At 37.1% G+C, this 16,481-nt stretch overlaps 1 protein-coding gene across 1 annotated transcript in view; it reads right to left on the bottom strand.

The window, feature by feature from the left end:
* Positions 1–4,479: 4,479 nt before the first annotated feature.
* The window catches only part of LOC306858006 (rho GTPase-activating protein 44-like), a 44,847-nt gene continuing 32,845 nt past the window's right edge, over positions 4,480–16,481 (bottom strand). The window contains exons 16-20 of the mRNA XM_079398342.1: positions 16,262–16,442; positions 14,974–15,156; positions 10,412–10,527; positions 9,123–9,428; positions 4,480–8,151 (exon numbers count right to left, since the gene is read on the bottom strand). Of these exons, the coding sequence (XP_079254468.1) occupies positions 8,036–8,151; positions 9,123–9,428; positions 10,412–10,527; positions 14,974–15,156; positions 16,262–16,442 (902 nt within the window). The 3' untranslated portion in view covers positions 4,480–8,035. The remainder of the gene's footprint in view (positions 8,152–9,122; positions 9,429–10,411; positions 10,528–14,973; positions 15,157–16,261; positions 16,443–16,481) is intronic.

The raw sequence follows: 16,481 nt of genomic DNA, 5'->3' as shown, positions 1-16,481 counted from the left end.
CACACTAACACACACTCGAGTACACACTCACACACACTCGAGTACACACTAACAGACACTCGTGTACACACTAACACACACTCGAGTACACACTAACACACACTCGAGTACACACTAACAGACACTCGTGTACACACTATCACACACTCGAGTACACTAACAGACACTCGTGTACACACTATCACACACTCGAGTACACTAACAGACACTCGTGTACACACTAACACACACTCGTGTACACACTAACACACACTCGAGTACACATTAACAGACACTCGTGTACACACTAACACACACTCGTGTACACACTAACACACACTCGAGTACACACTAACACACACTCGAGTACACACTAACACACACTCGAGTACACACTCGTGTACACACTAACACACACTCGAGTACACACTAACACACACTCGTGTGCACACTAACACACACTCGTGTACACAAACACACACTCGAGTACACACTAACACACACTCGAGTACTCACTAACAGACACTCGTGTACACACTAACACACACTCGAGTACACACTAACACACACTCGTGTACACTAACACACACTAGAGTACACACTCGTGTACACACTAACACACACTCGAGTACACATTAACAGACACTCGTGTACACACTAACACACACTCGTGTACACACTAACACACACTCGAGTACACACTAACACACACTCGAGTACACACTAACACACACTCGAGTACACACTCGTGTACACACTAACACACACTCGAGTACACACTAACACACACTCGTGTGCACACTAACACACACTCGTGTACACTAACACACACTCGAGTACACACTAACACACACTCGAGTACTCACTAACAGACACTCGTGTACACACTAACACACACTCGAGTACACACTAACACACACTCGTGTACACACTATCACACACTCGAGTACACTAACACACACTAGAGTACACACTAACGCACACTCGAGTACACACTAACACACACTCGAGTACACACTAACACACACTCGTGTACACACTAACACACACTCGAGTACACACTAACACACACTCGAGTACACACAAACACACACTCGACAACACACAAACACACACTCATGTACACACTAACACACACTCGAGTACACTAACACACACTCGTGTACACACTAACACACACTCGTGTGCACACTAACAGACACTCGTGTACACACTAACACACACTCGAGTACACACTAACACACACTCGAGTACTCACTAACAGACACTCGTGTACACACTAACACACACTCGAGTACACACTAACACACACTCGTGTACACACTATCACACACTCGAGTACACTAACACACACTAGAGTACACACTAACGCACACTCGAGTACACACTAACGCACACTCGAGTACACACTAACACACACTCGTGTACACATTAACACACACTCGAGTACACACTAACACACACTCGAATACACACAAACACACACTCGTGTACACACTAACACACACTCGAGAACACTAACACACACTCGTGTACACACTAACACACACTCGAGTACACACTAACAGACACTCGTGTACACACTATCACACACTCGAGTACACACTAACACACACTCGAGTACACACTAACACACACTCGTGTACACACTAACACACACTCGAGTACACACTAACAGACACTCGTGTATACACTATCACACACTCGAGTACACACTAACACACACTTGTGTACACACTATCACACACTTGAGTACACACTAACACACACTCGAGTACACACTAACAGACACTCGTGTACACACAAACACACACTCGTGTACACACTAACACACACTCGAGTACACACTAACAGACACTCGTGTATACACTATCACACACTCGAGTACACACTAACACACACTCGTGTACACACTATCACACACTTGAGTACACACTAACACACACTCGAGTACACACTAACAGACACTCGTGTACACACTAACACACACTCGAGTACACACTAACACACACTCGTGTACACACTATCACACACTCGAGTACACATTAACAGACACTCGTGTACACACTAACACACACTCGAGTACACACTAACACACACTCGAGTACACGCTACAACACACTCAGGTACAGTACATGCTGAAACTCACTCGAGTACACACTAACACACACTCGAGTACACACAAACACACACTCGAGTACACACTAACAGACACTCGTGTACACACTAACACACACTCGAGTACACACTAACAGACACTCGTGTACACACTAACACACACTCGAGTACACTAACACACACTCGTGTACACACTAACACACACTCGAGTACACACTAACACACACTCGAGTACACGCTACAACATGCTACAACACACTCAGGTACAGTACATGCTGAAACACACTCGAGTACACACTACAACACACTCGAGTACACACTAACACACACTCGAGTACACACTAACAGACACTCGAGTACACTAACACACACTCGTGTACACACTAACACACACTCGAGTACACACTAACACACACTCGAGTACACACTAACACACACTCGAGTACACTAACACACACTCGTGTACACACTAACACACACTCGAGTACACACTAACACACACTCGAGTACACACTAACACACACTCGAGTACACGCTACAACACGCTACAACACACTCAGGTACAGTACATGCTGAAACACATTCGAGTACATACTAACACACACTCGAGTACACACTAACACACACTCGAGTACACTAACACACACTCGTGTACACACTAACACACACTCGAGTACACACTAACACACACTCGAGTACACGCTACAACACACTCAGGTACAGTACATGCTGAAACACACTCGAGTACACACTAACACACACTCGAGTACACACTACAACACACTCGAGTACACACTAACACACACTCGTGTACACACTAACAGACACTCGAGTACACACTAACACACACTCGAGTACACGCTACAACACACTCAGGTACAGTACATGCTGAAACACACTCGAGTACACACTAACACACACTCGAGTACACACTACAACACACTCGAGTACACACTAACACACACTCGAGTACACACTACAACACACTCGAGTACACACTAACACACACTCGTGTACACACTAACAGACACTCGAGTACACACTAACACACACTCGAGTACACGCTACAACACACTCAGGTACAGTACATGCTGAAACACACTCGAGTACACACTAACACACACTCGAGTACACACTACAACACACTCGAGTACACACTTCAGCTCTGTACCTCTTCAAATCCAGGCACTTCTGTGTCCCAGCGGTTGTTTTTATCAAAACTCACAGATTTTGTGAGAACTTTATGTATTGATTTTTTTTTCTTTAATACTTTTTAAATGTATTAAAATATAGATTTTATTATTTTACCCTTTTGCCAGATCAGTGTTGTGATTAATTTAATAAATATATCTTTTTCTTTGATACTGATACACATTTGAAAGAACACTAAATATAAATAGATGGAAAAAAAATTAAACTGACAATAACCTCAATTGATTAAGTTTATGTTGAAGTGCTAAAATTACTAAAACTAAAATAGAACAAAGTTAAATCTACAAAGAAAAAAGCTGAAATAAAGCAAAATATAAATATTAGACAAAAAACTTACACTTACAAAACTTAAAAATTGGACATGTTGCCTTGGCAACTGAATTAAATGAATACATCGAAGTACGAATTTTCTAAAATAAAAATAAATACACACAAAAAGACCAAAGCACATAACAAAATTACTAAAAGAAACTTAAAATTGTTTACCTCAAAATGTTTTGGTAATGCTTAAAGCCGTTAAATAGAATGCATTATATAATTATTTTAATGCATTAATTATGAATTGTAATGCACCTTATAATGCATTGCATGATCTCATGAATAACTGTAACCACAATTATAATAAAATATACTTATCTATTGTTACAACTTTAGTTTGTATAATGCATTAAAACACGACATACTACCAATTTCAGATGTAACAACCTGCAAATGTTATAATGCATTTAACTTTACAATTACATATAATACATTATGAATACCTTATAATGCATTATACATGAACTGATCTAGTTTATTTTTCTATATTATTTTTTTTTTAAATCATGGAGTTATTGTGAATGATTCATCACAGTGATATCAAAGAAATAAATGTTTGTCTTCATAATCTTTCAGCAAAATGTGATTTTGTAAGTTGCATAATTTTTTTAACAACTTTCCTCTTCAGAAGACATCACTTATAATTAGATTTAGATTAGATTCACCAAAAACCAAATAGATATCGAGTAAACAAACATTCAGTTGTGACTCCATTATGGTATAAAAAACATACTTTACTCCATCATATCAAATCCTGATGGATAATCTTGCTAAATATACTTTTTCACTGAGAATTACGTCATATTTCAGAAGTAAACAAACTAGAATAAAATGCATGCACAAATATAAGTAATTAAAAATGATTGATTTTATTATCGAGATCACATTCTGATGAAGGATGTTGTTCTTTAAGCTTCATGAGACTTTGAACATCCCGTCTCAAATTATTCCAGTTTTCCATTTTGACATAAAGGGCCTCTTCATATAAAACAACAAAATGTTAAAAAAAATCCTTCTCTGAGGAAATAACGCTCTGTTTATTTGGCCCCCGTTTGTTCAAGTGTAAATCAAGCATGAAACACATCGGTAACAGTAAATAAACATGAATCGGACAGGACTCAACAGCATGACGGTGAAAGAGCATGCAGCATTAATAACTCCAGCGCACAAATATACACACGGCGTCTGTGTGGTTACTGAGTCATTAACTAGTCTGCTAAGTGATATACTGATCAGATATACGTGAGACGGCGAGGAAAGAACTTATTTAAGAGCTTGTGAGTAATGGTGCTGAGTTCAGTCTATCTTAAGGTGTGTTCAGACTGGAAAAGTCAATTATTTTCAATGAGAGTTGGTGATTTTTTTCTGCAGAGCATCCAAGTGGGTGAAATATTCCTTTAAAGTTTCTTGGTCACAAATCAGCGTTAGAAGGAGGTTGCATGCGATCTACAGAAGTTTGAGTGTTAAATGGTTTGATTAGCAGCTGATATTGCAGGATGGAGTATCTGCATTACCTGGGTATTTCTGTTCTTCTTTTTAGCAAAAAGCTATAATAGCATGTATAAAAGTGTTTCAAATCGAGATTACATTGTAGGTAATGAATGCAAAGCATGCAGCAGATTTACAAACATCTAGTTAAGACATCAGAGCATCTTTACAATAACCCAGATTGATCCCCAAAACACACAGAAATCATTTTCCAAATGCACTTCAACAACATTTCCCAATCCTTGCATGTTTGTTTATGACATATAAAGTCTAATTATGATTTTAGCTACCAATATCTGGTCAGTTCAACACATTAGATTGCGTCTGCTACTGAAAACACTGCCTTAAACCTGCTAAAACACAAACGGCAGTCTGACCTTCTTGTGCTGATAAAACCCTCATATAAAAATGAGCTCCTGCCAACAAGACTAGAAAACCACCATATCAAGATACAGAAAACCAGCACATTCAGATCCACAAACATACGCAAGTTCATCTTCACCTCTGCGTTCCTGACAGACCTGCTCTCATCCGCTAGGAAAATAAAATCAGAGCGTTTAGCTGCGAAAATGCATTAAAAACAGAAAAATGGAGTTTATAGACTCTTTACGCGTTGCATTTCAGATTCCCCTGATCTACTGATATTCTTCTGGATTAATGCGTCACCTGAAGTCAAATTTAGTTTAAGGTGGTCAAACAGAAGCACAAAATGGAAGTGAAATCCACAAAGACTGATGATAACTTACTCAACACGCACACAAAATCATCAGACATTCACATTAGGAGGATTTTAAAGTCAACATGGCCTTATTTACTATATATCTTTCTCCTGTTTCAGAACGTCCCATTACGGAGGTAAAATGGGTTTCATGTTGACTGTAAAGTATGGTTTGAAGCATGCACACAGACTCTCGCACACAACACGCGTCCGTAAGAGGTAAACGTGTGACTTCGGTTTAATCTCTGGCGCAATCTGGATCTCTTTCAGTTTATTTGTGCGTCTGATTCTTCAGCAAACGCACTGGAACTTTATCCTGTTATCAGAGACCTTCACAGGATCCGCGGCAATTCATAGTGTATTTACACAAACCAGCATTGTGTCTGAAGCAAAAATAATATTGTCTGTTTATATACATATATATGTTTATATAGAGAGAGGTTAATAAATATTTGTCCTTTGCTTCTATAGACTATGTACAGCGGAGAGTGAACAGCATTTACACATGCTAATACTTACAGCAGAGTTTGAGACGTATTATTGATAACATATTCATATTAATCAGACGTATTCAGTCCCAAAGTCATGGAAAACCTGGACATATCAAGCAATTTTAACCCTCGAATGGATGACCTTTACTCCTAAATTCCTCTTTATATTGTGTTTTTAATTTATGATGCACAATGTATCTACAATATCTGCTACTATGTTTTATTGCAGTGGTCAGATGTGTAAAATACTCTCTTATAATATATCATTTAAAAATATAAGATCATATCTGTTGACGTGGATTGATGATGTTTCGAAACATTTTTTCAGTTATATTGATTCACTAATTAATGCATCAAAGAGTTAAAATGTGATTTGCAGGTCTGGAAAATTTCATTGAAATTATTCCTAAAATCTTAAGTAAAATGAATATATATATCGTTATCCAGTAATTGATCATAAGGAATGGTCCTGATTCCAAAATATCCAATGAAATGAACACATTCATAAACTGCCCTCGCTGTTTTCTGCTCAGTAAGCATATTAATGTTCATGTAAATATAAGTCATTTATATCTGATATTTACTGTGATATGACACTTCATATATTATAAGGTTTGATGTCAGTAAAAACGCACTTTATCCAGCATTCATTCAGTTTTTCTATCTCACACGGAGGCTTTAAAAACAAACATTTGTGGAGGGTTTTAAAGATAAAGTTCTGATGTGAATTTTTTAATTTACATGACTGTTCGAAAGTTTGGGGTCAGTAAGATTTTTATTTTTTGAACGACATTTGATCAAAAGCGTCAGTAAAGACATTTATAATGTTATAAAAGATTTCGATTTCAAATAAATGCTATTCTTTTGAAATTTTTGTGTGTCAAAGAATCCTGAAAAATAAAATGTATCACGGTTTCCACAGAAATATTGTGCAGCACAACTGTGTTCAACATTGATAATAATCAGAAATGTTTGTTGAGCTGTAAATCAGTATATTATAATGATTTCTGAAGATCATGTGACACTGAAGACTGGAGTAATGATGCTGGAAATACAGATCTGATCACAGAAATAAATTATATTTTAACAGATATTCACATAGAAAACAGCTGCTTTAAATTGTAATAATATTTACTGTTTTTACAGTATTTTTGATCAAATAAATGCAGCCTCGGTGAGCAGAGGAGACTCAAAAACATAAAAAAAATCTTACTAACCCCAAACTTTTGAACAGTAAATTCTGACACATGTTGTGTGAATGGCCCCTAACAAACGATCTTAATTAAAAATCTGACTGCAAACCACAGCGAGTGCGTCTTTCATCTGAAATCTCATCTCAGACGCTCACATTCATCAAACACACACACACACACACGAGTGGATTGTGCTGTAGTGTGTCTGTCAGGAGCTGTTTGTATAGTTGGTGAATGCTAGTCTGGGTTTAGACACAATGAGGTTTCAATGTATTTGTGTGATTTTCTACACCCAGCAGCGACCCGAACACATGTTACACGAACTTCAAGGCAAAAGTGCAAGAACTCAGATAAGGCAAATAGAAAACAAACCACATGGATAAACTGCAAATACATAAAAAACACAAAGACGACGGGACCAGTGCTTCAGATCCTGTCTGTGGGTCAGTGCAGAGGATCACATGGACAATACAACGTCATTTGTGCGGTGAAGGGAGGGAGTGAAGGATTGTGGGTAATCAAAGGGCGGTGCTCTCCGAATCCTCCTCCTCTGACTCCAGCGGATCCACAGAGTTCCTGTATCTCCCGTCCAGTTCCACGCTTATTATGGGAACGTCCAAATCACACCACGAGTCTGAGGACAAACACAAAACACTGAGTGAGAAGACGAGTGGAGAGAGTGAACATAAAAGAGAGAAAAAACATGATTCGCTAGCATGGATCGCGGATCACGGAGGGGTCCGGTTGGGGCTTGGTAAGTTTTGAAGCATTTGACAGTTTTTTAGCAGATGCATTTAACAGTCCATCTGAAAAATTGTAAAACTACTAAATGGCTAAACATTTTAGAAACAAATTCATCAGATGATGTGTGTAATGTGGTTGACAAAGAAGTTTGGGAATCGCTGCTTTACAGCGTGACAGTCATGATCACTATGAAGCATTGCTGTGGAGAATCTCATCTGATTTGTTCCACAGAAGAATGAAACTGCTGTAGTTGGATGCTGGGTTATGAGGATCATACAGACACAGGAACATGTGAGACGGGTTTGAGTGGGTCAGTCATGTGTTTGAACTGAAGGACGGATGGAGAGCCATGCAGGGCAGAACAGAGCCATGCACAGCGTTAGAGACACACAGCCCCAGATGCTGAATGACAGCAGGAGAGTTTACATACAGACACACACTACTGCTTACCATCTGAACCAAAGCCCCCGACAGCAGAGATCAGACCGCTGCAGAGATCACAACCACCACCACAGGAGAGAAGAGAAGAAACCACCGCAGAGTCACACGGGAGACATAACACACACACACACTTTCACTCACTCACACACACTCTCGCTCACAGACACACACTCACTCACACGTTTGTTTCTGTGAATTGTGAGGACTTTCCATAGACTTTACTGACCATATTTTCTATCCCCTAACCCTAAACCAGCCCCTTACAGAAAACCTGTTTGCATTCTTACACTTTCAGATAAACATCATTCACTATTTTTAATCATTTTTTTCCCCTCGTGGAGACCGCAGGCCAGTCCTAAGAAGGGAGCAGAGAGGAAGAACACTCACTAGCTGGATTATTTCCAGAAATGACTGTTGTACCTGTAGACATGCTCTCCCCGGCGGACAGAGCGTCCAGTGGCGGCGGCTGCGGCGGGGGCAGGCTGGGTCTCTGGCGGGGCGGTTTGGGCCGTGATTTGGGCAGGGTCCCGGCGAGCGTCTGGCTGTGGTTGTGTCCGGGCGAGGTGAGGACGGAGCAGCCCTGCGGGTAACTGAAGGTGTATGAGGACGGGGTGCTGGGGGGCGTCGGGGACAGACTGACCGGAGACGGACCCGGAGACAGATCCGACACACAGCTGGACGGAGAGTACGGGCCCTTGGGAGGGATGGGGGCCAGCTTTTTGGAAACTGAAGGAAAAGTGTATATTAATTGCAGCAACATATCATACGATCATAACATGAATGACTTTAAAATGCATGAATGAAGTTCATTTGAAATGTATCGATTGCTGTTTTCAATCAGTGTTTATATGTGTCCCTGCAGCACAAAAGCAGTCATGAGTAACACAGGTATATTTGTAGCAATAGACAACAATACATTGTATGGATCAAAATTATACATTTCTCTTTTATGACAAAAATCATTAGGATATTAAGATCATGTTCCATGAAGATATTTAGTAAATTTCCTACCATAAATATATCAAAACTTCATTTTTGATTAGTAATATGCATTGCTAAGAACTTAATTTGAACAACTTTAAAGGAGATTTTCTCAATATTTAGATTTTTTTGCTCCCTCAGATTCCAGATTTTCAAATAGTTGTATCTCAGCTAAATATTGTCCGATCATAACAAACCATACATCAATGGAAAGATTATTCATTCAGATGATTTCAGATGAAATCTCAATTTTAAAAAATTGACCCTTATGACTGGTTTTGTGCTCCAGGGTCACAATTTCGTTGACGGATCATTTTTGTCGTAATTTGTCAACAACATTTTGTCACTGACGAAAACGAGTCGATAACGAAACAAAAACTCCTTTTTGACTGACAAAAACTATGACGAAACTCTATTGACATTTTAGGAAGAGATTCATTCAGAACGAATCTGCTGCCTTTATATCAAACCTATATATTGAGTTGTGTAATTTTAGAGAATGCTTAATAAATGCATTACACTGTAACTAAACTCATTAGATTATAGCCGTACTGTAGATTTAGTTGACTAAAACTAGACTAAAACTAAAACAATTCAGATGACTAAAATATGACTAAAACTAAATGGAATTTTAGTCCAAGGACTATGACTAAATCAAAAGTTGCTGTCCAAACTAACACTGTTTTCAATGCATGGCTATTTTATTATATTGCACAGACTGAAGGCACCTTTGCGCAGCGTGAGAGGACTCTGGTCTGACAGCAGGTTCTGTCCAGCAGAGGGAGCCGTGGGTGAAATGCCTCTTTGACCAATCACAGGCGAGGGCTCCTTATTCTTCTGGGTGCTGATGACAGAAATACACACAAACATCCATTAACTGCACAAACACACACAGCCTCAGCTCTGACATCTGGACACTGAGATGAATACAATAGAAAACGTGCAATTTGGCTACAAATGTGTCCCCATGAGGTGGATCTGACAGAACATCCACTTACTGATGTCCTCAGTTACAAATAACATAAAATACAATACAATAAAATATAAAATGAATAAATGAATGAATTAATTAAATGTATGAAGTTACAAAAAAAAAGTGTATGAAGTTACTAAAAATGGAAATGTTTTGTTGAAATATTTATTTATAATTAAATGAATGATTAAATAAATAAAAGTGTATGCAGATACTAAAAAAGTTTTCTTTTAGGGGCTGGTGAAATAAATATTTTAAAATTATTTCTGACCTTATGTAAATAAATAAACAATCAGAAAAGTGCATACAGTGTTTTTTTAGGGGTTGGTGAAATAAATTTTATTTTTAGAATATTTCAGACAGACAGACAGACAGACAGACAGACATGAGATACATTTTTATTTTATGGTTTGGTGAAATAAATAGAAATATTATATTTGAGAAAATTTCTGACTTAATTATAACAAACAAACAAGTATAGCGTATATGAAAACTAAAATTGGTAATAAAATATTATACAATAACTAAAATATTTTTTTTTGTGAAGGGGGCAATAAATATTATATAATGTAATAGTATAGTATATATAATAATATTGTTTATTTATAATTATAGCAAAAAAAAAGTTTTATTTGATGTTGAAATGATTGGTGTGAAATAAATACAAATAATATTTATTTATAAATATTTGACCTAAAATAAATAAATACATTTATAAATATCAGATTTGTGGATACCAGCAACTTTTCTTTAAGGGGCAAGGTAATAAACGTGTGTGTGTGAGTGGTCTGTAATCTGTTTGTGTGGCAGCTGTTCTTTAAGCAAAGCAGGCTGGGATTTTTGCTCATTTTGATGCATAAAGCATCGCAGGGAACTTGAGGGAAAATCTGAAGCAAATTTTCAGTTTCAGTTTCAGTAGCTGCAGCAGCAATTAATGTAAAAGAATGCTACTGTACTGAATCAAATGCTACTGTACTGAAAACCTATTTATTTTATAATTCACACTGTATATTAAAATGTTGTGCATTGCAATCGGTGAGCATTACGGGGCGCTAAGTGTTTTCATGATGATGATCAATAATATTTGCAATCAGAAGCTTCATATACACTGGTGGCCAACATTATTAGAACACTAGTATTTCCAGCAGCTAAAAATGGTTTGAAGTCAGTTATTTGTATCTTTTGCTGTAGTGTGTCAGTAGGAAATATCAGTCTATATTTCCAAACATTCATTTAGCCATTAATTGTAATAATCCAGTGAGATCTGATCTGATCATCATCAGTCTGTCTGGAATGACATGAAGAAACAGAACAAACTGAGACTAAATCCAGAAGAACTGTGTCTCCAAGACGCTTCAAGAAACCTCCTGTAAAGCTGCAGTGCTGTTAAAAGTTTTAGGCACTTGTGTAAAGATGCTGTAAAATGAGGATGCTGTCAAAAATAATGTCATAAATAGATTTGCTTTATCAATGAACTTCTATTAACTAAATGAAATCATCATTTGTTGTGAGCATGCTTGGTGTTTAAAGCAGCTTTTGTCCTCGGTGCACTTGAGCAGAGTTTCTCAGGAGCTTTGCAGGAGGTTTCTTGAAGCGTCTTGGAGACACAGTTCTTCTGGATTTAGTCTCAGTTTGTTCTGTTTCTTCATGTCATTCCAGACAGACTGATGATGATCAGATCAGATCTCACTGGATTATTACAATTAATGGCTAAATGTTTGGAAATATAGACTGATATTTCCTACTGACACACTTCAGCAAAAGATACAAATAACTGACTTAGCTGGTGAAAATACTAGTGTTGTAATAATTTCGGCCCCCACTGTATAATCCCAAATTTGCCTTTAGTGATCCAGCGGGTAGTTAGTGGGTTAGTGGTAGTTACCTAGGCACTCTGAGTCCTCTCTCTCGGCTGCAGGCGGCCCCCAGCGGAGCGGCGGGGAGCAGCGGGGGTTTGATGTAGACGGGCTCGGAGGGTTTGGGGTTGGAGTTGATGTCTAGAGAGGTGGAGGACAGGAGGAGCGGAGGCGGAGGAGGACTGAACACGGACCAGCGGCTAAACGCTGAGGGAGGAACACATTCGGGACGCACTCGAGGGTGAGGGAACGAGGAGGAGGAGGGGAAAGAGAACGGGTACGGAGGGGGTGGACGCTCCTCCTCAGGGGAGGGACAGACGGGACAGGGGTCCCAGCGATTGGATGATGCCTCGTCGAAGCTGAAAAGATTTGCAAGATTGACACGTAAAGCTGTCTGAGATCAATACGTTCAGCTCCATCAACAGCATCTGTGTCATTACCATGGCAACATGATCAATTCAGATTTATTTAAAAAAATATTTACTGATAACTCTAATTAAATCAATAAATTGATTTGAATGGATATTATAAATATTTTTTAATGTTCATAAATACTCATACAATCAGTTTGTCAAACATTTATGAATATTATTAATTATAATTAAATATTAGCAATTTGTCAATTATTATTTAACAGTCAGTCAATTATTAAATAATTGTCAATAATTAATGAATATTGTAATTAATATTTTTTTAATGTTCATAAATGCTAATACAATCATTAATTTATTAATAGTTATGAATATTAATTATAAATGAATTAAACATTCTTCGCAATTATTCAATTATTATTAAACAGGCTGTCAATTATTATTATGTACTTATATTAACTAATATTACAATTCATAAATAATTATCAATTCTATTAAAATGTACTGATATTAATTCATTATAATTAAGTCAATGAATTAATAATTAATTTAACAATCAACTATAAATTAATTCTTAAATATTAAATTGTATACTTAATTCATGTTCATAAATATCAATAAATGATTAATTATTGTTGTCTATTAATTATGAATTATAATTAAATTAGTATCAATCATTCAGCGCTAATGATTTAATTGTCAATTATTAAATAATTGTAAGTGATTGTTATTTAATCAATTTGATTAATTAATATCATAATGAATAAATATGAATATAATAAATCATCAACTGTAAATGTATTAATATAGATCATTAATTTTAATTAGATTTAGATTATTTATTAATCTTTATTTATTAATATTATAATTAACACTTGATTTGTTAAATATGTATTACAATATTAATAAAATCAAGTATTAATTTTAAGCATTAATTGCAATATGAATCATAAATAAAATAAATACAAATCTTTATAATTATAATATTCATGCATATTAATTAAAATTAGTAATTCAATTTAGCACAATTGTTTGTACTTTGAACTTCGACAATGAAATTGAACTGATTTTATATGCTGTATAATTTGCCACAAATGTGATGGACAGAGCGTATGTTTTGAACCCGAAGCAGTAATAATGCTAATGACGTTCATCAGCAGAAACAAGAGTGACTCTGAACATACAGGAGGAGCGTGTGATGCTGAGTGTCTCGCATACAAGAGGGTCTGAGATATCGAGGATATTAAACTACAGGATTCACGCAGTCAACAAAACGGAGAAATAAAAGAATAGTTCATGCAGGAATGCAGATCTGTCATCATACTACAGCAGAGTGGAAGATAATCAGTGAATAATGGTACAGAATAATGTGATTCTGATAAATGAATTTTAATCTTTGGGTGAAATTAAAAACAGAAAAGAGGAAAGTGAGGGGAATAACTCCAGTTTCAGTTCAGCCAACTAATTCATACATATTATAAAAACTGAATTTTTTTTCAGTTTATTAATATTTACTCTGAACTGCTTTGGATGATATTCAAAAGTAATATACTGTACATATGTGCCCCTGGAACACAAAAGCAGTCTTAAGTCGCTGGGGTATATTTGTAGCAATAGCCATTATATGGGTCAAAATTATACATTTTTCTTTTATGCCAAAAATCATTAGGATATTAAGTAAAGATCATGTTCCATGAATATATTTTGTAAATTTCCTACCATTAATATATCAAAACTTTCTGATTAGTAATATGCATTGCTAAGAACTTCATTTGAACAACTTTAAAGGTGATTTTCTCAATATTTAGATTTTTTTGCTCCCTCAGATTCCAGATTTTCAAATAGTTGTATCTCAGACAAATATTGTCCTATCATAACAAACCATACATCAATGGAAAGATTATTTATTCAGATTTCAGATGATGCATAAATCTCAGTTTTTAAAAAATTGACCCTTATGACTGGTGTTGTGCTCCAGGGTCACAAATGGCATTAATATTCATGATGTCCTCATCTGGCTGAACTGAAACGAGCAGCAGTCATGTGATCAGCTCGTGTGTTTTAGATTCCTATTGGTCGCCTCTGTTTACCTGGTCCTATCGGCGCTGATGGGGGGCGGAGTCTGTGAGGGGGAGGTGGAGAGATCGGCCGTCTGCTCGGGGTTCAGCGAATCAGAGAGCGGCTGAACACTGGGCGGAGTCGAGGAGCTCTTACGAGACGAGGAGGAGCCTCTCCGAGAAACCCAGGAGGTGTCCATGACTCGCACTCCCATACTGCAACGGGGCAGAGGCACAGCCAATCACATCTCTCACACGTCATAAACAAGAGCATCTGCAGCATTTGGGCCGGTGAGATTTTCTTTTACGAAATTAATACTTTTATTCATCAGAGCATTAAATTGATCAAAAGTGTCAGTAAAGACATTTATAATGTGACAAAATATTTCCATTTCAAATAAATGCTGTAACTTTCTATTCATCTGTGAATCCTGAAAAATAAAATGCATCAGTTTCCACAAAAATATTGTGCAGCACAACTGTTTTCAACATTAATAATAATCAGAAATGTTTGTTGAGCAGTAAATCAGTATATTATTATGATTTCTGAAGATCATGTGACACTGAAGACTGGAGTAATGATGCTGAAAATACAGCTGCAGATCACAGAAATAAATTATATTTTAACACATATTCACATAGAAAACAGCTGTTTTAAATTGTAAAAATATTTCACAATTTTTACAGTATTTTTGATCAAATAAATGCAGTCTTGGTGAGCAGAAGAGACTTCTTTCAAAAACTTAAGTAGAATCTTAAGTGGCATACTTTGAGTGATGTACGGCAGATACTACATCATTATACACCTTTACAACAAATTAATTTGCACTGAATTCATGTCACTATAATAATGCAATGCCACCAATGTCAGTGTTCAGAATCTGATGATGCTAAACCTGGAACAACTACCAAATTTCGCTTAATCACAAGGTTTAATCGCAACATATAATCATTGCAGTTAATAGTGTTCACCGTCTGACTGATTACGTGTCATTTATAACTAACAGCATGATTTTTACTGTACATTTCTGCCATAGTCACCACTAATAACCTACTCCTAAATATAATGAAGAAATGTAAAATTTTCTGTAAAGCTGCTTTGCAATGATTTGTTTTGTGAAAAGCGCTATACAAATAAACTTGAGTTGAATTGAATTGAGTTGAATCAGCAAGTTTGCAGGAAATCAGGACAGAACAGGAAGAGACAGAAGCGTCACCGTACCTCTGAATTTTCCTAATGCTGCATTAGTGGAAGAAAAGCAGAAGCGTCAGTGATTCAAACCCAAAGAGAGGATACATATACATATACTGTAAAGCGGACCCGTCTTTCTTGTAGAACTCCAGCATCATGTTGTCAGTGGCGACGCTGAGTGGGCGTCGGCTCTGGTCCGGCTGCCTGCGATCTGATTGGTCCAAGTCTGGCGACGGCATGGAGCTGTAGTTAGCGTTGTGGTTGGTGTGAACAGGGCTGCCGTAGTTCCCCGTCACGTTAAACTCGATCTCTGCCAACACAGAACCGTTAAAGTGTCAGGAAACCCCTG

This window comes from Barbus barbus (assembly GCF_936440315.1).
Source record: "Barbus barbus genome assembly, chromosome: 38".
In the NCBI taxonomy this organism is placed as follows: Eukaryota; Metazoa; Chordata; class Actinopteri; order Cypriniformes; family Cyprinidae; genus Barbus; species Barbus barbus.
The sequence above is the reverse complement of the archived record's forward strand: the minus strand, read 5'-3'. Positions and strand labels throughout refer to the sequence as shown.